This window comes from Leuresthes tenuis, unplaced genomic scaffold, assembly GCF_036924035.1.
Source record: "Leuresthes tenuis unplaced genomic scaffold, fLeuTen1.0.hap1 SCAF_18, whole genome shotgun sequence".
In the NCBI taxonomy this organism is placed as follows: Eukaryota; Metazoa; Chordata; class Actinopteri; order Atheriniformes; family Atherinopsidae; genus Leuresthes; species Leuresthes tenuis.
Window position 1 is genome coordinate 9,640,994 of NW_027325372.1, and position 20,829 is coordinate 9,661,822.

The 20,829-nt window shown below is 38.7% G+C and overlaps 2 protein-coding genes across 5 annotated transcripts; both read right to left on the reverse strand.

Annotated features, from left to right (window-relative positions):
• Nucleotides 1-494: 494 nt before the first annotated feature.
• LOC140275327 (uncharacterized) lies at nucleotides 495-8,497 on the reverse strand. Its single transcript, XM_072370771.1, has 11 exons — nucleotides 8,443-8,497; nucleotides 6,759-6,933; nucleotides 5,100-5,197; nucleotides 4,616-4,993; nucleotides 4,220-4,426; nucleotides 3,706-3,858; nucleotides 2,614-2,815; nucleotides 2,400-2,473; nucleotides 1,579-1,769; nucleotides 1,357-1,480; nucleotides 495-1,245 (listed from the first exon to the last, which is right to left on the reverse strand). Exons 2-11 carry the CDS (start codon nucleotides 6,926-6,928, stop codon nucleotides 1,223-1,225), a joined length of 1,620 nt encoding a protein of 539 aa, XP_072226872.1. The 5' UTR covers nucleotides 6,929-6,933; nucleotides 8,443-8,497; the 3' UTR covers nucleotides 495-1,222.
• A 2,096-nt stretch (nucleotides 8,498-10,593) lies between these two features.
• On the reverse strand, nucleotides 10,594-18,067 carry setdb1a (SET domain bifurcated histone lysine methyltransferase 1a). 4 transcript variants are annotated; one of them, XM_072370492.1, is made up of 9 exons: nucleotides 17,775-18,067; nucleotides 15,651-15,758; nucleotides 15,124-15,456; nucleotides 14,894-15,034; nucleotides 14,436-14,637; nucleotides 14,261-14,334; nucleotides 13,763-13,953; nucleotides 13,216-13,342; nucleotides 10,594-11,969 (listed from the first exon to the last, which is right to left on the reverse strand). In XM_072370492.1, the coding sequence occupies exons 2-8, from the start codon at nucleotides 15,754-15,756 to the stop codon at nucleotides 13,229-13,231; spliced, it is 1,161 nt and encodes a 386-aa protein (XP_072226593.1). In that variant the 5' UTR covers nucleotides 15,757-15,758; nucleotides 17,775-18,067; the 3' UTR covers nucleotides 10,594-11,969; nucleotides 13,216-13,228. The 4 variants fall into 4 exon arrangements, with proteins under 4 accessions (XP_072226593.1, XP_072226594.1, XP_072226595.1 ...); XM_072370493.1 differs by lacking the exon at nucleotides 10,594-11,969 and having other exon boundaries at nucleotides 13,089-13,342; nucleotides 15,651-15,761; XM_072370494.1 differs by lacking the exon at nucleotides 10,594-11,969 and having other exon boundaries at nucleotides 13,089-13,342; nucleotides 15,651-15,775.
• Nucleotides 18,068-20,829: the final 2,762 nt, after the last annotated feature.

The window sequence follows — 20,829 nt, forward strand, 5'->3', positions numbered from 1 at the left end:
ATTTCATGATATGAAAACAGTCTCCTCTGGTAAAATTTTAATAGCATCAATAGGAATACATTTTCAGTTAATCTGAAACATTATGGAGGAAAAATTGTCCCAAAATTAACAATATATTTAAAAAAAACAAGTCCTAGACCGCATGCTGTTGCCAAGGCTACATTTATTTACATATAAATAAAACTTCTAATAGACATCGTAACATAAAATACAGGAATAGAAAGAAAAATATGTATCCTAGATGCAGATATGGATTACCCTTAATCGTGTCTAAGCTGTGCCAGGCCCCCTCTTGGAAAAGTTTTATGTAAAGCGATTCTCAACTTTTTGTGTAGTCCTGCTAATCTACAGGAAGCAAAAGGAAAAGGGATGTCTAATTTGGAGTCTTTCATACTAACATTTGAGTTGCTATTTCCTAATGTTGGCACAGTAACTTGAAATATTCTTTCATTATCTCAAAAAAGATTGAGACTGACATATTAGCATTTTTTAAATGAGAAATTTTATTAGTCTCATCTTTATAGTGTAACATTTACACAAATTTACTTATTTCCCAGAATAAACAGACCTCAAATGTCCACATACATTTAAAACAAATGCACCTTTCTTCTGAATCACATTGGCAGGTTAACAACTTCGAAGGCTGAAGGAAATGCAACATTTTTATTGAAAAATAAAGAAGTAAAAATGTATCGACAAAATAACTCTTGGATGGTTTTGAGACAGTTCAAACAGTTTTCAGCCACTTCAATGAGGTAGAGCCTTCAGCAGCATATGAGAGTCTCATCCAAGATCCCATCCAAGGCGGTAGAGCCCAACCATAGTAGGACTGTGACATTTATTTTGAATAAAAAGGTCTGCATTGGATCAAAAAACTCATTCCAAAAGAACCGACAATACTGAGATGTTGTCCGATATTCATTCAGGAACCTGCAGATGACAAGAAATGGCTGCTGGATGCATTTCCCGGCCCCTCTGGAGTTTGTAAAAGCCCTAAAATCCCACTGATAATTGGTAAATTGCAAGAAAGTGCACGCTCTGACTTGGCAAGAAAAAAAGCTTTGCGCAGATGCTCCAGGGGTCCCCCAAAAAAGTCGAAGATTGCCTGAGGAGACCTGAAAAACCTCTGCAATACATGCACCTGTAAGCTACCATTAGTGGGGTTACTGGGGCACCATCTCGGAACACGTTATCCAGCTCCCTTATTGCATTCATCGTTCCTTCAATGTGCTGATTCTGATGATTCTAAAGTACACAAAAGAGGACATACAAGAGACAAACGACATATTAGGAATAACTACATTTCTATATAAAAGAATTTTATTCCAAGATACCTTTCTTAAAAAAGGAATTTACCTTCTGCATCAGTAGGTTCATTCTTCACTCCTTCATTCATTTGAGACTCTACTAGCTGCCTCATATTAACCATGTGTTCCAAGCGTATGGAGCCTCGGTAGATCCACTCCTTATGTTGGTCACTCTGAGGATGAAAACACAAATGACTCCATCACGCATTCCAGATTTATATATGTGTAAAAAAAGAAAGGACATCATGTGATAACATATAGTGACACTTACTGAAAAGGAGATATGTATCAAGCTGCAGTCAACTGCCAGAACCTCACACTTCTCCTGGGAACCATTATATTCTGCATTCAGAGTCTGTCCAACTTTGTACTGGGTCTGGGGCGGGAAAGGCCAGCGCTTCAGATACTCCCTTAAGTAATTCCTGTGAGACTCGTTTGAAATGTCGCCCAAAGGGTCTTTCACTGTTTCAGGAAGTAGAAAAAAGTCACTCTATTACAACAGCAGGTACTGTATAAAAATTTTAATATGAAAAAATTCAACATGTGCTGATTCAACATCCACTACAGGAATTACTAACTAACCTTTAAACATTACACTTTTCATAAATTGTGTACAAGATCAGAAATATCATTTCAAGCAGAAATTAAACTCAAAATCATTATTTCTTCCACTAGGAAACTTTAAATTTTCATTCCCATTAACAAAAAAAATCATTAACTCTGCTCTGATCTCAAATTTTCAAGTGTTTGAAATGTCTTTTGAGCTATTCAGAGCTTTGAGGGACAAATTCAGAATGGAGGCGGCATCTTCTATTAGCAGTTTGATCTAATTAGGTGCACAGGTGAAATTCATACACCTTGAGCTTTTAATGTTTTAGATTAAAAGACCAATGTAACGTGTGCTTTTCTAATTATTTGTTGTGTTGAAGCTTTTTGTAAAGAGCCGCAACGGCAAATTTTTCACGATATCTTATAACCACTTGCCTCTACTTCTTAAATCTATAGGATGTGAAAAGTACTACATATCCCAAACTTTGAACTTATTAATCAGCTTTCACAGAAACTGTGTGACCTAAAAACACCTAAACTTACATGGTCTGCACACCAGGTGAAGTGAAGGTAAGCCAGCATAGACAGGTGTGCGATCGTCACAAAACACGAGGAATCTATAAGAAAATTATTGAATCAAAATTAAAATGTCTGCATCAAACAATACTTATAAATAAGGGTTAGGAGTAGTTTAAGTAAAAGTGAATTCATCCATTTCTTATAGATCTAAAGTAAAATAGTACACACACACACTAACCTCATGCGGTTTTTTCTGCTGGGGACCTCTGCCATAATACCAGGCATGAACTCTGGTTCTTCAGCTTTGCTCTTGACCACAACACGAGCACCGACAAACAGCTGGTCTACAGTTGGCATGCAGTCAAAGGCAATGTGGTGACCGGACACCAGGCTCTTCCCCTTCTCCTTAAAGATCACCTTATATTTCAGCCTACCGTCATCTAAAATTAAGAAAAAAAAAAAAAAAAAAAACAGTACTCAGCAACAATAAACCAAGTTTTCTTTAACAGGCAGCAGCATCTTAAACTCTAAAACAGAAATGTGTTCTCTGTTTTGTTCTGAAACAACCTCAACAACGTGATCTCACCTTTCCTGACTCCGTTAAAAGCTCTTGAATTACATCAGCCCTTAAGCAGAAAGCCAGATCACCTGGATGTTTGTGTCTGTATCTAAAGCCCTTTTCACATTCAAGGAGGGAGTGATGTCGAAGTCAATCGCCACCGATACGCCTCTGAACCGGCAAAGGAAACAGGACAGATGGGGAAACGGACCCGCCTTGTATGTGCTGACACCCGTTAAGCCAGCTTCACAGAACTCGCCACTCTAACCAACAGTGCTGTCATCACTCAGCTGATTCTGCTACGCCAGCTTGATGCGTATAAGGATGCAGGACTGAGCCACCTGTTTGGCATGTGTCAATCACAGGGAGGAACAGCAGCGGGCTAACAAGTATGTCTTTTTTCACCTATAAAGTGGCTGATTGCATAACTCAAGCTTGCTATTTTATAGGCACTTGATAATACAATGCCATGTCCCCACTGTTTGGTTTTTAAGAATAACCAATATGGTGCTGCTACGTTTTTTTACTCTTTAAATTCCCATCTGTCCTGGAGGTTTGGCAAAAGCAGCTATTTCGTTTGCATGCAGCACAACAAAGTCGCAGTATGGGTAAATATAAAAGTAACAAACATTCATAAATACTCTGATTAACCTATTTCTTGCTAGTTGAAGGTTACTGCAAAACAAGATCCCCTTAACTGAAAAAATGCTATCAAGACCTGCGTTATAATCTGTTAAGATCATGTTGAAAAGTCTGTGGTTACATTATTACCCTTTGTTATAATTTCTGTAATTTTCCCTCGTTGCCAGCTCAACTCCCTCTTTCTTGCCAGGACACTCATGTTCACGCTGATCTTCCCTGGTGGACCACTTGGAGGGTTTTTGGTAATTTCAGCGTAGTAGCTCCCAGGGGTTATCGATATCACTGTAAAAAGAACATGTTAAAATTAGAAATGATTCATTTTAAATAAGATTATGTCCTTCCACCAACTAAGGATTGAAAACATGAAACAACAAACTATTTCCTCAGTCTAAACGGTCTTTACTTTACATACCGCACATCCTATTCTCATCTGATGATCATCTGATCATCTGATGATCTTCATGTGAAACTCCTCTTAAACTCATATTCTACAAAAGGAAATTTATTTTTTTTTAAATCACATCACTTCTCTCCTCTTATGTGGCAGAAGTGATATTGAAAACAATGACGTCTAATTTTTAGGACTAGAAAAACAAAACTAAAGTAAAAAGGTGTAAATCGATGTACAATTTGTGGACATTACCCTTCGTGATTGTAGATGGCGTGGAGACTGTCGCTGCCTTGCTCTGAGCGTGCTCTTTTGTGTTGGCTTGGGGAGCTGTTTTTGTTGCGTTGGATGCTGTTGCTTCTCTTTTGTTGCTTTTAGCATCAGTTTTTGGACTTGCTTGTGGTGCTGATGTCTTCGCTGCGTTGCTTTTCGCACCGCTGTTGGTACTGGCTGTGGGTGCAGGTGGCGTGGAGACTGTCGCTGCCTTGCTCTGAGCGTGCTCTTTTGTGTTGGCTTGGGGAGCTGTTTTTGTTGCGTCGGATGCTGTTGCTTCTGTTTTGTTGCTTATAGCAACAGTTTTTGGACTTGCTTGTGGTGCTGATGTCTTTGCTGCGTTGCTTTTAGCACTGCTGTTGGTTCTGGTGGGTGCAGATGTCTTTGTTCCATTGACCTCAGCAGTAAAGTCTTTGCTTCTTTGGGAAGTTCGGCAGCTCCTCTCGCATTTTTCTTTCCTTTGCTGGATTTTTCTCCTTTTGTTTGATCCAGTGTTAAAATGACAAAGCGAAAAGTCAGAATCACTTGAATCACCTACTGGTTCCCATTGCACATCAGAATCAGAGCTGCTTAAGTGTTCATCTTCACTAGGCAGTCGGGGACGTAGAGCGCTGATGATCTGAGATTTACTAAGTCTAGTAAGGACCACCACTGCATTCCTCTTTAAAATGGGATGGCTTTTTTGTTCTTTGTTTGTCTCCTGATTCCCTTTGCTGTTTGGCTTCGGTAACATGGGACTATTAGAAGTCGGCAGTCCTAAAAAGGAAGAAGAAAAAAAACACAGGAAAATTAAAAAGGCGTGGGCACAGACATACGAAATTAACTTTGTTTCTCTTACAAAGTGAATTATTTGTTTTCCTACCACGGCCTGTGGCTTCATCATCAGAATCCGAGTCTCTGTAATCCCAACCCAGCAAAGAGTACAGTTCCTTCACAATCTCCTCACATGCTGCCACAGATCTGAATAATGGCAATAAAACCGCAACATGAAAAAAAACAAAGAAAACATACACAGTAAACACATAGCTAAGCTTTAAAACTAGTTTCAAAAACAGGAAGGAGCCGCCGGCTTTTGGTTGCTACAATTGAAAAGGCATTACCAGTCACTGAGAAGCCTGATGATAGTCTTTATTTAACTGTACAAAGATAATACTGCACAGAGCACCTGAAGCCGTCCACATTTTGTTAAGGACTCACCTTAAAAGATTATTTTCCCATCTACACACTACTGTCCAAAAACATCTTACAACCGAGCCATGCAACATTCTGCTTCTGTTAACGGTCCTTGATGCTTCTACAGCTGGACTTAAGTCCACCTTGAGCGTAATTGGTCTCAATAGACATAATTAAAAAGAAAAATATTCATAGTTGACAGTGTATGCAAGAGTGAAAACATAGAAAGAGAAATTGTGTCAAGGCACAGATGTGTGCCAAAAAGCAGAGTGGCCTTCATTATTCTAAATGGAAGAATTTTGGAATAATCAGAGTTTTTTTATTTGGCCTCAAAGTCAAACTATCCAAGTTATAACTAAGTTGTCATGAATAAAGGGCTGTTTTCAGACAGGTAAACAACAAATCAATGGCCATTATAAATGATATCCAGGGTTCCTTTATGGACATGGCAGGACGTTTCAGCAGGACAACCATCAATCCAGCACTCCAGCTATCAAGGCTTTTAAGATGATTGTGGCCACACAAAAGCCATTCAATTATATCTACATTTATGCATTTAGCAGATGCTTATATCCAAAGCAACTTACAAGGAAAAAGGAGGATTAACAATCGAGTATATTTTAAAGAACAATTTACAATAAACAATTATAAGGTCAAGAGGCAGTTAAATTACCTAAACCTAGTGTGGGCACTAAAAGTTTCTGAAAGTCCTTAAGTCACCCAAAAAGTGCGTGGAGCTGAACAGAGGCTCTACAGAGGCTTGAAACTTGCTGTGTACTAGGACTCTCAATCCAACCAGGTTAAGATTCCACATTTCTGCCATGAAAAATTAAATAACTTCCAAAGAAAAGATGCCACACTCAACTCAGCCCTATTTATACAGCACTTTATCAAACACACCAATGCTTTGCAGAGTGAAAAGCATTACATTAAAGGAAACAACCATTAAATAGAGCAATATAGAAGATCAAATGTCAACAATAATAACAGCAATTTGCAAATAACAAAAAAATAATATAAATAGTGATAATTGCAGGAATTTACAAGGTCCTAATACTCACGTAAAATGTCCAATGCCAGTTTTTTTTTTAATTAGGAAAACACTCAATGTGATTGTCTCACCTAAACACTTGAATCGATCTTAAAACTTACAATGTATAAACACGTTTATAATTGTCTAACATATAGTACAAAAAAGTGGGTTTCACAAAAATAGAATAAGTGTACAAGCTTTATGTGTCTGAAATTTTTATGTGAATGTACAAGATTTTAGGTAGTTAGATCAAAAGGATATACATCAACCAGCAAAGTCACTTTTACAAGAGGCAGAAATAAGAGCAATACATACTGGCAGAGCTTCAAGAGGCTGGAAGTCTGTTTTTCCCTTTTTTCCAGAAGAGACTGCAGCAGATTATATTTCTCGAGCAAGCCCGGTGAGAACCGCCAGGTGTTTTCTACCTGGTCTCTGATCCACCTCTGTAAATCCTCTTTGCTCATTTCCATTTCATCCCCCTCCATAATTACTGAAAAACAAAGGTTTCAAAGCACATGAAAGGAAGTATATTGTTTAGTAACAAGATAGATGGATAATGCCTAAAAGTATAACCCAGACAAATGCTGGACTGTTTCAGGTAATCTCCCAACAGAAAACTACTGAATCCAGCGTGAGTGAATATCTTCTGAAAACACTGCAGCAGGCAGCAGCCTCTTTAAGGATATTGAGGGTGGAAATATCTTGCTGGGCAAAACATATGAACAGACTATGTACAGAATAACTATTTACTCTGTACATACATCTCTCTTGAATTAAATCAAGGCATTATAAGGCAATAACAGTGTTAAAGTTAAAAGCTAGAAGCAGCAATCCTGTTTGGGAAGTGAAAACCTCCATTGTAAGGACTGCACTGTATGTGTGAAATATATCACAACAATAAAATGGCCAAATTCATAATAATCTATATAATTTAGCAGTTAATAATCCAGACATGAACACACATTTAAAAGAGCTTCTTTATCCAATTCTTCATCACCACATTCATTGTATATTCTGAACACAAAGGAGCACAAGGCGAAGCAAACACAAATTATTTGCATTTTTTAAATTTAATTCGTAAACCATTCACGTCTCACCAACAGATATTCCGTTACCATGGAAACAAGGTTACATACATTTCCGTTTTACGACGCTGTGATGACGTAGGTCATAGAGCGCCACCGTTCGTAAACCGCGTGCATAAATAAAATCTTAGACGAACAGTCGAAAAGGTGGTGTCAATCTTTAAAAAAAACTCCGTTCCAGTCTCTCGTTTTCTCTAATGTTATTGTTGTATTTTGGCCTCTTTGGTTCCCTTCGTTTACCAGAAAGGGCAGTGCACTTGAAAACAGTGTCGTTTATCCTGCAGTTTGTTAGCATATAGCCTCACATAACAAGCACCTATTGATCATAAATTGACTTATGGATTTTTGATATGCGTCTTAATCTAATTTTTGGGAGGTTGGAGCCTATCCCAGCTGCCTTTGGGCGAGAGGCGGGGTACACCCTGGACGAGTCGCCAGTCCATCACAGGGCCACACAGAGACAACAACTATGCACACTCACAATCACTCCCAGGGTCAATCTAGAGTCACCATTTAATCTGGCATGTATGTTTTCGCTCGGTGGGAGGACGCAGGAGAGAACCCACACATGCACGAAGAAATCATGCATTCTCTACACAGAAAGGCCCCAAGCGGGATTTGAACCAAGAGTCTTATTTCAGTGAGGTGACGGTGCTACCACACAACACAGCCCACGTTTTAAATAATTTAGTATCAAAAAGTAGTTTAGTATGGCCGTGTTCGGACTAAAATCGTTTCACTAAATAAACATTTGCTGGACTCAAATCACTATTCCTACAGCATGACATCAAGTAAATAAAGCGGTTCTGAATGGCTGTTGTATTTTGTTTGTTTGTTTTTAAAATATATCCGCGGTATACGTGCTATAACGTAATGATGTGGTAGTTTGCCCGTAAATGCGTTAACAATCTTACCTTTTCGAGGCTTGTCTCTGAATAAAGTTTGATGTCTTCTTCGCCTAATGCAGAAATGCCCGGAGAGACTCAGTGCTGCCCCCCCTTGTTTTAAATTGATCACGTCCTCCACCTTCATTGCCAATTAATTCAAAACCGTTGACACGCTTTAAATGAACCGGACCTAACCATTTAGACAGCCTAATAAATAAGCCTGAAGGGCCTTTACTTGGGACAGCTAAAATAATACCTTATCTTCCAAAAAAGTACTTTATCAACAATAGGAGGCAGTGATGACGCCCAGAGAAGTAGGTGTACTCTTAATGTCTACCTTAACTTTTTTTTTTCTTAAACAGCCAATCCAGCAAACAGTAAACACCTGGATTATAAACATTGACATGTGAGGGAAAAGTGACTTTGCATATATATTCAAATAGGGGTAAGGCTCAGTAAGAAAACAGAACATTAATATAATCAACTCATCTAATAGAGCCAACTGTTACCCAGTGAGAGGCAGACAGGGCAAGCCATGTCTTTGGCTTTCTATAAACAACCCCAACCTGAGAGGGGAATTGGAAATGGGTCTATTATACATCGACTGTAAAAATAGTACATATACTCCATATAACTACAACTACCTTGCGCTACACTGCTGGTAGCTTTCACATAATACAGAAATACTCCATCTGTGCTCTGGAGCAGAATGTCTGTGTTATTCTGTGACATCACTCGACAATAATAAGCAGTTCTTTAACATTGTTGGTTTAAGTTGATCACGTGTACTGATTACATATATTTTAATTTTAATATTATTTTTTTTAATATGATTTTAAGATACCTAAACTAAAACATGTGGATGTGTTACATACTGTACTACTGACTATAGGAAAATTTAAATATATGATACTTTCTTAATAACCAATGGAGAAATTGTATTGTTGGCATTAAAATTATTGAGGTAAAAGAAGTAAATTAACAACAAAATAAAAGTTGATAAGCTGTTGGAAGTGTAGCAGAGAGGGGCGTACTTGAACTCCCCAGAGAGACACCATGAAATAATTGAGGTATTGTTCATGGCGTGGAAACAAATGTGCTGATGACTTTACCTCCGTCAGTAGACAACATGGGAAGAAAATGACAGCTAACAGTTCATTATCTGGTGTAAAGAGACACTCTTTTGAGGTAACATGTCCAGAATTACACCATCTCTTGTCAACAAGCACTGCATTCCATCCTCCTTAACTGTTATCACTGTCTGCCCATATCATTTAAAAGCTTAATAGAAGGGTAACTCAATTCAGAGGTCGCTGCTGTGTCCTCATCGGCTCTCAATCCTGCTCCACTTTATTTCCTCTTGACGATCAGCAGAAATCAGTTTAACTTCCTCCTCTGTGCTCTCTGATTTGCTCCTGCTCTTCATTCTAGACGTCTCCTCTTTGACTCGTCTGAATTTGGGGTCATATTTTTGAGCACTACTTGGACTTTGGAAAGCTCAATCAGCGTATGTAAACAACTTTCACATCCTCACAAGAGCAGCTTTTATCACAGGGATGTTGTATACATAAAGTTTTGCTAATGTTGTAAGTCGTATTCTTCCACGAGTTAGCTTTATGTAAATTATTATCACATTCATCCAATAATTTGCAGTGAGGAAAAAAAGAAAAAACATTCAAATTCAGCTTCAAAAATCACTCACTGTGAATTAGGTTGATTTCAAGGCAAAATGGCACCTTAGTATTGTTTTCTTATATCTAATTTGTTGTACAATGGACTTTTATTTTTGTATGCGTGTTTATATGTAATTCTACTCGTTCAGAACAATGAAAAAAGTAATTTTCTGGCCAATAAACGTGGAGATAGTGTTTTATCATGGCTCTCCTGTCAGGTGTCACAGTTTTCTCAGACATTTTGGTAGCTTTTGAGTTGTATCGTCCCCTCCAAGACTTTTATGTCTTCAATGCACTCAATAAAAGGTCCTCAGCCATATGGAATCCATAATGTTAACAGGTGGGAATAAAGAATGGAGTTCACTGAACAAAACAATCAATTCTACATGTGAATTTCACCTCAGGGTTTTCTGTTCAGGTAGTTTGTGCGCTGTGATATCACAGCGAGTTGGAACAAAAAAAAAGACAAAAGTTGAACACGGTTGGAGACTGAGGTTTGAAATACATCTATTTACAAAAGACAGAGGCTAATGTACAATCTAAAAAAAATCCATAATGAAACAAAAGAATGACAAATGGATTCAGGAAACAACACACATCACACAAACAACCTGGGGTAAAAAACAACAACTAATCATTGGCTGAATGTTAAAAGCTACAAAAGATCAAATTGTTGCTGGTTTTCAGGTGCATATAGATGTGGAAGAAGAAGAATGAATAATGCATACATCGTGTTCCCTGGTGATGACTGCAGGAAAACAAACATTTGTTAACATCAACATATGCTGAATTTCACATCAAAGTCACATCAATGCTTCATTGTAACACAGGATGCTTTTATAAATATCGTCTCATTATTGCTTGTTTCAACAACAGCTTAAATATGCTGCCGAAAGGTCTATCGTATATCAACATTAATGAATAAATGGAAAATGGTGATTTAGTTTTGTTTTTTACTTAACGATGGAATTAAATAATTGTACACTGTACATGTAACTAGGAAATTAACCCCAAAATGTCCACATTTAACAAAAAGCGTCACAATAAATGGAAAATCTGTCTAATTTATTGATCTCCTCAGTCGTGTTAAACATTCCACTCTCATTTCAGAGCAGAGGATTGAAGGCCTTCGCGCCTACTTCACATTCATCAGACCAGCAGAAACACTGCCTGGCCTAAAATAAAAGTCAATCTTTAGCTTCCACAATGACACTCATTTGCCGTGACGTTGTTTTTAATGACCTCATGCGATGGCAGAGCATTGGTTTCCCGCCAAAGCTGCACTGTGTTGAAAATCGAAAGTCTGTGCAGACTGAAAGGAAATATGGATTTTGGTCTATGAAGGAGAACTGACACACAGAACTTAGGCTTTCCTCTGTTGATGTTGGTTCATGATGAAAGCTAGTTTGCATATAAGACTCTGCGCTTGTCTAAAGCATAACTGACATGAACTTTCAGAGGGATCCAAGCCAACTATCCAACAACTTAAATCTGAAAAAGATCACAAAGCTCTGAGAATAAACCACATCAACAAACTATATGTACATTAACAAAAGTTAAGCAGTCTTATATTTATCTGTACATCGTTACACTGCCTATGACCCATTAAATTAGCAAATTTGCCAGTCCATGAAAGGAAAGAGACTCCTTGGTGGGCTGCTCCGATTTTGAGAGTCACCGATGAGCCTGGCTGGGAAGCTATATTTCTTATGGCAATGTGCAATTTGTCTCTGCAGTCCAATATTTGTTAAGTGCAAGTTGGAGGAAACCAGTCAGATCGCTCACTGTTGAATTTGCAGCACTTGTTGCTTCATAAACAAGCTGTAAGTCAACTTATTTGCTGTCCACTAGAGCGATCTCCAACAGTCTTCCACATCACAGCTGTAAGAAGAGAGTTAAAAGTCCCCGTCACAAATTCTTGCAGGAATTCTTTGTCAGAATCTTAAACTCTGTTCATCTTCCCCAAGCAGGCTACAAAGGAGAGCTGATCTCCAGAATCATTAATGGAGAGAGTGAGCAAAGGAAGAGGACTCACTTTACCTAATTCCTTAACTGTGGCCCTCAAAGTGAATCTCAGAATGGTTACGCCTTAAAGGAAACATAGTCTGCCCTCTTATGCACATTTCTTTTGTATAATTGAAACAGGCTTTGGTCAAAATACCTGTTGGTTTAAGCACAGCGGCTCTCTGGGCATCCGTTGTATACTTTTAATACAGTAAAAGCAAACGTATTAGAGCTATTCCTAGAGAGGGACCAAAAACACTCCATCTCTCTGAACAGATACAGTTACTCCACTGACCCCAGAGGGAAATAGTTTAGCAGTGTAGAGATGTTTCATTCTCATAAGAAACGACAAAAACTTATTAGAAGTATGTGTGTGTCATCTTCAACAGCTGCTCAGTACAGCTGACAACTAAACATTTCCAGGAGAAGCCGATTCATCGGTCTAACAGACGTGGAAGCAAGGGGGCGGGGCTCAGAGGTCAAGGAGGTGGAGTGAACAAAAGGACTGACGTCATTTTGAAATGAAAATCAGAATCGCCCAATAAATGAGGAATTTTCAAACAAGAGGGCTGTGTTTTCGGGGGAGTTTTGCACTTGCTGCCGACTTCAGGTGCCCAAATATATGCTCTAAGAACAGAAACAAAAGTAACTTTTCCCTAATATGTCACCTTCAAACCTGAAACTAAAGTTCAAATAGCTTGATTTGTATCCAGACAGTCAATATGCACAACTATTAATATTTCAAATGAGTTTAAATGTGATTCTACCCATAAAGATCATCATATGATCTTTTCAGTCGCTTCACTTAGTAATTGCAGCGCAGGTGGTTCCAGGTTTCAGTTACAAAAAGTCACAGGAGAATCTGCACGACTGTTTAACAGTTTGGTTGCATTCAAATTCATCTGACGAGTTCATTACCATGTAAGGGTATTTGTACAATTAAATTAAATAAAACCAAGAAAGGAAACAAACAAAAAACAACAGAAATTATTTTTTCCTTTTCAGTTGTATATTTGGGCTGAAATACTTCCTTTCCCCAAAGGCACATCCCCTCAGAGGAGATGGACATTACTCATCATTGTTTCATCTATTTCTTCGTGTCCACAGTCACCTTACAATTTACCTGTGTCTGTGGATTAATCAGAGTCCGAGTCATCCTTGGCCTCCTCCCTCTCTTTCAGTTCCAAAAACCTAGCAATATGTTCCAGTCGCATGGAGCCCCTGAAGATCCACTCTCTACGTTGATTTTCCTGAGTGTGACAAAAACATCAGATGTAATTACACTGTTTAAACAAAAGCAGCAGGTTTTATAAAGTTTAAAAAGTTTCTAAAGTATAAACTACAGCTGCGTCAACCGATTGTGTCAAATGTTTTTAGTCTATCTTTTCTCTATCAAACAACTTCCCATTGGTGTGATATAAAAGAGAATGAAAATCTGGCTGAGATTGTCTGAGATTTCACATAAAAGGCAAAGACCATCTGGGTGACTATTTATACACTTTTGCACAATAACAATAGGTGGTCGAGCCACAGATTTTCACCTAGTGTTGTTTTAGACTTTGCTGCTGACTGGTTTGGTCCGTTACTTACACCTCAGTGAGTTTGTTTAAGGTACACATATACGTTTAAACCACCTAAAAAGAGAAAAAACAAGAAGGAGAGACACTGACCTGAAAAACAATCTGTATCAAGCTGCAGTCGACCGCCAACACCTCACACCTCTGCTGGACTCCATTTAATTCTACATTGAAACTTTGTCCTGCCCTGTACTTGTTCAAACGAGGATATGGCCAATCCTTCAAGTACTGTCTCATAAAACATTTGTGAGGGCCATCTGGAACGTCGTCTAAAACTTCATCCACTGTTAAAAAAAAAAAAAAAACATGTCACTGTTACTGCAGCAAACTGTGTGTAAGTTCTTGCTGCTTAACCTGCAAGTAACTGTGTCACTTAATTGATCACAGAGTGCATCATGGATCACTTTTAGGCACCATTGTGATTAGCTCATTTCACCTAAAAAGCCTTTTGCTGTTTTTTTTTGTTTTTTTTTTAAATGTAGAAAACAGAGACAGAACAAAAGAACAGCGGGAGCAACAAAGCGGTTTCTGGTTTCACTGGCTTAAGATAATCAATCTGTGAAGGGAAGTTTTTATTTTTTGTGAACTTACACGGTCTGCAAACCAGGTGAAATAAGGGTAACCCAACATAGACCGGCGTGTGATCATCCATGAACACCAAGAACCTGGAAAATAAAAATGTTGGACATTTCTTAAGCTATTCTCTTTTAAAACCAGCAGATATTATTGGTTTATAGGTCTAAGGATAAACAGTTAAAATACACACCTGAACTGATTTTTTCTGCTGGGAAGCTCAGCCAAAATACCAGGCCGAAAACGGAACTTGTTATTTTGACACCGGACCACCACACGGGCGCCGACATACAGCTGCTCCACCTTCGGTCTCGTATCAAAGGCGATGTGGTGTCCAGATACGAGACACTTCCCCTTTTCTTCAAAGCTAACTTTGTATTTTAACCGTCCATCCTCTGCAACAACAAAGAAAAGCGAATAAAGCTGGACTTGATGTAAAACTTAAGGAAAAGTTAGGGTTATTATTCATTAAACATACACTTGTATGTGTAACTCACAAAATCAGAGTAAAGCTGGTTATGCACTCACAGATAACTTGAAGGTTATAAAAAGAAGTCTCTAATAATCATGCATCAGAGTTTTCAACAAGCTTTCAACAAGCTCTTTCTACACCTTTTTTTTTGTGGTACATCTAGCAGTACTTTCTCTTACCCTTTGTAATAATTTCCACGATCTTCCCTCGTTGCCATCTCATAGGTCTCCTCCTGGCCAGGACCATCATGTCCACTTTGATGTCTTCCTCTGGTAAGTCGGGGCGGATCTTTGTGGTTTCATGAGAGCAGTGGGCAAAAACTGTTGACACATTGGGGGTTATTTCTGCCACAGTGGAGGAAAAGCTAGTCCTGTGGTGTGGTAAAACGCAGTGTTATGTCATGCCTTACCATTGCTGTTGTTACTGGTTGTAGGTACCGCAGGCGTTCTTGTTGTGGATTTTGAAGTTTTGTTTAAGACTGAAAAGTCAGAATCACTCGAATCCTCTTCCGATTCCCACGGCATATCAGAATCCGAGCTGCTGAGGGATTCATCTTCACTGTAGAACTGCGGAGGTGTTGGCGGTCGCAGAGCACTAATCTTATATTCAGGCAGTCGGGTCAAAACCACGACTGCTTCTTTTATTAGATTGAGAGAGTCGCAGCCATTTTCCCACTTGGTTGCCTTACTGGGAGTTTCGTGCATGGAGTGAACTGAGTCACACGGAGATTCAGACATCATTTCTGCAAAGAAAATAACTTGTGACAAACAGAAGAAACAGCAGCAGACGTGATTATGTCCTGGAGTCAAATCAGTTTAGATAAAATTGTGAAAGCCGGGAACTAGCCTGATATTTCGTGGTTAAGAAAAAAAAGAATCTCATATCAGTGGATTTAGAGCTTGTTTGGGTCCGTTGTCTTCGTAAGTTTTCACTTACCATCATCATCTCTTTCTTCTTCAGAATCTGTCTTTCTCTTGTTTTCTACCCTTCTTCTGGACTCCTTAATCTCCAGCGTTCTGGTCTCCAACTCATCCAACTCCATAACTGCTGCAAACACAGAGCTTTTAAAACATGGCTGTGTTCATTCGTAACATTCAGGGGTATATGCTGACAGTTGACGTGTTAAGTGTGGGATTCTTGCTCTCCTGGCATTATTTTTGCTGTGTTAGTTCTGCTTACATGAGCCAAAAGGATGCTCGTCAATATCGTGAAGAATGATATTCACAACATGCTTCCTGACACTTAAACGTGTTCCCGATAATTGTTTTTCTTTTCCGTTTTAGTTTAACAGACACTGCTTACAATGTGTACAGAATTATTAGCAGATTGTACATGGTAAAGCACGTGTTGCCTTTCATTCATTCATTAATTTTCTAATACAGATTTAAGGGGCTTTACAAGGACAAGGACAGATCTTCACTGCACCTACGCAAGGTCAGACATGCTGACCGTGCAAAGTCTTCATTCGCCTTGCAACTGAGAACAAGAACATGACTTGTATGTGTGCATCCTTCTCCACATCCTATGTGAAAGTATTTTTATCCTATTACGGGTCACGAGGGGGATGCTGGAGTCTATTCTGGACAGGCTGACAGTGCATCCCAAACCAAATGACACAAACAACAATGCACGTTCACTCTCACTCCTTGGGTCCGCCAGAGTAACTGGAACATGCAAACTCCACAAAGAACAAGTTCTACCTTTCTCTGGGCTATAAGCATGAACAATTAGGCAATTATTAGATTTCAGAATTACTAGGCAATAATAATAACAACAACAACAGTAAACTCTGACATAGATGTTGAGTGATCTGTATAAGAAGACTTCTCTTCAGTAATGAGTCTTCCATCATCGAGTTGCTCAAACTTATCATAATTGCATTTGACAACCAGTGACCCAAATGCAGTTCAAAGAGTTGCACCGACTTCCCTCGCTGTTATTCTCATTAATTATTTGGGCACGAAAGTTCTCAACAGCATTTAAATCAAGAGCGGAAGAATAAGGTTATTATTTGGTCACCAGGCCTTTAGGTCAGCCGAGCAGAGAAGTAACTGCATACGTGTGATGATGAATCATCCCGCATAAAAGTTCATGGCCTGCTTCTTGTACTGTAGCTTGGGGAAAGTATCTGTGACAAAACGGCATCAGGTTTGGAGTTGATTTTCAGTTCATCTTCAGACATACAATATACTGCACAATATATTTAAAACAATTACCATGGGCAATATCAGTATTGCAAAAGACAGCTTAGAGTGCAATAAATGGTAAACTACAGACCTTATTCACAGCAGACATTTTGACTTTAAACAGTGAGAAAAGTATAGGTGTATTAACGAGGGCTGCATTCCCTTTAGAGAAAGTTAGGAAACACCTATGAAAATATGTCTGCAACTATTTGATGACCCAATCTTGATGCTTGTGAATCTTGTTTGTTGGTGTTTAAGTCTTCTTTACATTAGCAATATATCTGAGCACTTGACACAGTGTACTTCTGAACACTTCAGGAAAGTGGCAGCTCTGGAATAAAGTTGCACTGGGGGATTGTAGGTCTTTGTAGCTTTATGTACAAATTGTATACAAAAGATGAGTTGCAAAAGGAGATAATGCAGTTCTTATGTAACCAAGCTGTACCATTTCTTCTCTTGTTATTCATTTAGATTTATGCATTTAGATGCATAGATATTTAGCCTCATTTCCCGACACATAACTGAAGGAGATAAATCCTATCTCCCTCATTACATAAATACACACCACTTGGCTAAATCTGTTAAATCCATTCAAGTTTATAAAGTTTAGAGAAGGAAAATGTGAACAGAAATAATAGAGGCTGTCTGCCCGTCTCTGTAAACAGCAGGCGAAGACTTTGTCAAATGACAGGTATGATGCTCGTGACATGAGCTCGTTAGAAAATAACTGTTGTTCAACGGATAGATATAGCGTGAGCGCAGTTGTATTTTGTAGCGCTCCAACCGACATGTTAATGTATTGGTCAAAACCTACTGGTTTTACCATGGCAAAGGCAAGAGGAGTAACATCTCAAACCCAAAACACACAACATACCTTTTGTTGCGATCCAATTCTCCGCCTCGAAAAGACAAACGTCACCTTACACGACAAATATATATATATAAATATTTGTGTGTCGACGCAAATTATTTCCGGGGTAAAACAGCAGTTGAAACTAGCTAACAAGCTAGCACCACCAGTCTAAATACTAACGGGCTGTAAATATAAGTTTTAAGACGCACACTATTAAACAGTAATGCATATTTTGCACCACATAGTGTTACGTAGTACTTCCACAGCCATCTTCTGTTGTTGTTCTTAACGTAGACGCTGAGCTGCTGCGTCTTCTTCTTCTTCTTCTTCTACAACTAAATGAGGCTCCATGGCGGTTGGCAAACAATGAAACGGTGCCACACCGCCACCAACTGATAGCAATGAGTGGCGCGTTTGGTTGATGAAATTATGGACACTTAAAAAAAGGAAGTACTAAACTCAAACCCAACGTCATATTCAAATAGTTTATTGTACAAGAAAAAAATGCAATATAGTTGTTGGTGCCATGAGCAGGACATGATTATTCTATAAAACAAGAAGAGCAGCAGGTAAATGTTTGACCAGCAGAAGATAGCTTGCTCAGATTTAGAGGCCTTTTAATGATGTCAGTTTTTATTCTTTTATGTTGATATAGCCTAATTAGGCACTAGAAGATGTTTGTTTATGCAGACTTTCTCTGCATAGGACAGTGCTATTGTCTTTGACACCCCAGTGAAATGTTGACTGTGCTTCTGGATTAGGTCCCTTGCTGTTCTTGGCCCTCATGGTGTCAGTAATCCATTTAGGGGTTATCCAAAGAAATGTAGTCGTAACATGCCAGCATAACCCGTCGCTTAATGTGTCATACCTTCCATGAGAGTGTCGTTGTGATCGCTTTTGTTCAGAGTGACCTTTATGTCATGCACAATCCATAAAAGCAAGAGCATTACTTTCAGTTTTCCCGCAAAGTCTTGTTCCTGTGCGGTTTCCCTCTTCTCTGGCTCAGGTTATCTGCTCTTCCTGGTAGGCAGAGGTGGAGATCATGCCATAAGGATCTATCACTGTCTGGGCACAACGCACCACTGTCACCAAGAGGAAGAAACACAGGAGGAAGAGGAAGAAGAGGGCAAAGCCGAGGTCCACGTCCACCTCAAAGTGTGTCACAGGGTCAGAAGCCTGGTCCATGTGGGCGATGATGACTGCTGGTCCTCATTCAAGTGCTTCTTCTTCTTGACAGTTCAGCACTATCACTTTAGGAAGGTGTCTGGGTTTATGTGCAACTGAGAAGATCGGGATGACTTAATGAGAGAAAAATATATCAAAAAGACATACAGTGCTCCATAATGTTCCCCCGCTGCTCCTCAGTGTAAAATTCTAAATAAAACGATTCAGACGTGGTTAAAGTGCACATTCCAGACTTTAATTCAAAGTCATTTTCATACATTTCAGTTCCACCGTGTCTAAATTTCAACACTTTTTATACATAACACTTTTTTATAAGGAGCTGAAGGTGGCTGCAGTAGAAGCTTGGCTGAGCATCACCAGAGAAGATCCTCAGCAGCAGTAAGGTTTATGCAACAAAGTGCCAAACATGACTCCTTTAATGTACCCACTTTGTCCCAAATATCATGGGGCCCTGAAATGAGGGGGACTGTATATAAAAAGTGCTGTAATTTCTACACGGTGGAACTGAAATGTATGAAAATTACTTTAAATTAAAATCTTAAATGTGCATTTTAATGTCTGAATTGTTTAATTTAGAGAGTTTTACACTGAGGAGCAGAGGGGGAACCTCAAAGGAAAATGTGACTTTGTCCCAAACATTATGGAGGGCACTGTAGATAAATTAGGTTACACAGGGCTTCTGAACAATATCCAACATTATTCTGTCTCACTCTTGCACAGATATCTGAATCTGCTCTTAAATATCTTTGGCTGTACATGTTTCTGTCATTGATAAATGTCAATAGTACCACGATCAATCCTTTGGTCAGAAAAATAATACAAACATTTCGAAACTAGACAAATAAATGAGCAAATGCAGATCAAATCATCTTATCATACTTAGTGTGTCAGCTGATAAATGTGCAAAGTAATGCAGAATTTATGTCATTCAGACAGTTGAGAAGCTTATTTTTTCCACCATGAAACGTCAGTCACTGCATCCCTGTTTCCACAAATGTCCAGGATACTGTGTAAAACGTAAATTAAAAACAATTCAAGTTATTTAGTTGTAAATCCATTTATCTTTTATCAAGCAAAAACAGGGAAAGATTTCAACCTAAAAGCATTTGGTCTCATATATATATATTTATATATATCATTTATTCTTCTATTTACAGTTGATACAGCTAACTAATACCAAACTATTTTGGGAACAGGTTTGTATAAAAACTTCGTCCAAAGATCCATAAAAATATAATTTCCGTTTGCTTTAAAAAAAAAAGCTTAAAAAACGTGTTGTAAATCAGACTTTAAACATAACCAGAATATCTTGGAGGCTACAAAATGTTGCCCTGGGACATTCCTCCATCAGTGTTCACAATTTTCATGCCTTTCCTTTTAAAGTATTTTTGACCAACGCAGGCACGACAGCTGCAACTTTAAAGGGAAAAAACCCAAAAACACATGTATTGATGTTTCACGGTGAAAATCTAGCATTCACTCTGAATAATTGCTAGTTGAAACGGTTACTTTCAAAGACATGTTAAACTTACCATCTGTCCAGCATTGTAATCACTGACCAGGTGTGTTTTTTTGTTTCAGAGCCTTTCAGCCACCCGCCCAAATCTTTGAAAAGCTCTCAGAGCATCTGTCTTGCGTCTCTGTGAGGTTCCTTATTAAAAAGGACTTGCATAAGACAATCATCAATTACCAAAGTCTTCACTGTCCTCCCCTCTCAATATCATTGCATGAAAAATGAGCAGCCAATAATTTAGCTCTTGCACTGAGACACATGCATACAAGATACACAAGCATGCACTTGCACCTTGCGACCTCCCCCTGGCGTGTAAAGCCTTTATTAATACTTTAACAGGAATTGAATAACGGTCTACACGGTTCACAAGTGAATCAC

Coding starts and splice junctions, on each gene's coding strand:
- setdb1a (XM_072370492.1), bottom strand. CDS start 15,756: ATGGAGTTGGATGAGTTGGAGACCAGAACGCTGGAGATTAAGGAGTCC. Junction 15,457..15,650: donor AGAAGAAAGAGATGATGATG/GTAAGTGAAAAC, acceptor TTTTCTTTGCAG/AAATGATGTCTGAATCTCCG. Junction 14,638..14,893: donor CGTGGAAATTATTACAAAGG/GTAAGAGAAAGT, acceptor TTGTTGTTGCAG/AGGATGGACGGTTAAAATAC.
- LOC140275327 (XM_072370771.1), bottom strand. CDS start 6,928: ATGGAGGGGGATGAAATGGAAATGAGCAAAGAGGATTTACAGAGGTGG. Junction 5,198..6,758: donor AGCCTCTTGAAGCTCTGCCA/GTATGTATTGCT, acceptor GCCATTATTCAG/ATCTGTGGCAGCATGTGAGG. Junction 2,816..3,705: donor TACAGAAATTATAACAAAGG/GTAATAATGTAA, acceptor TCTTAATTTTAG/ATGACGGTAGGCTGAAATAT.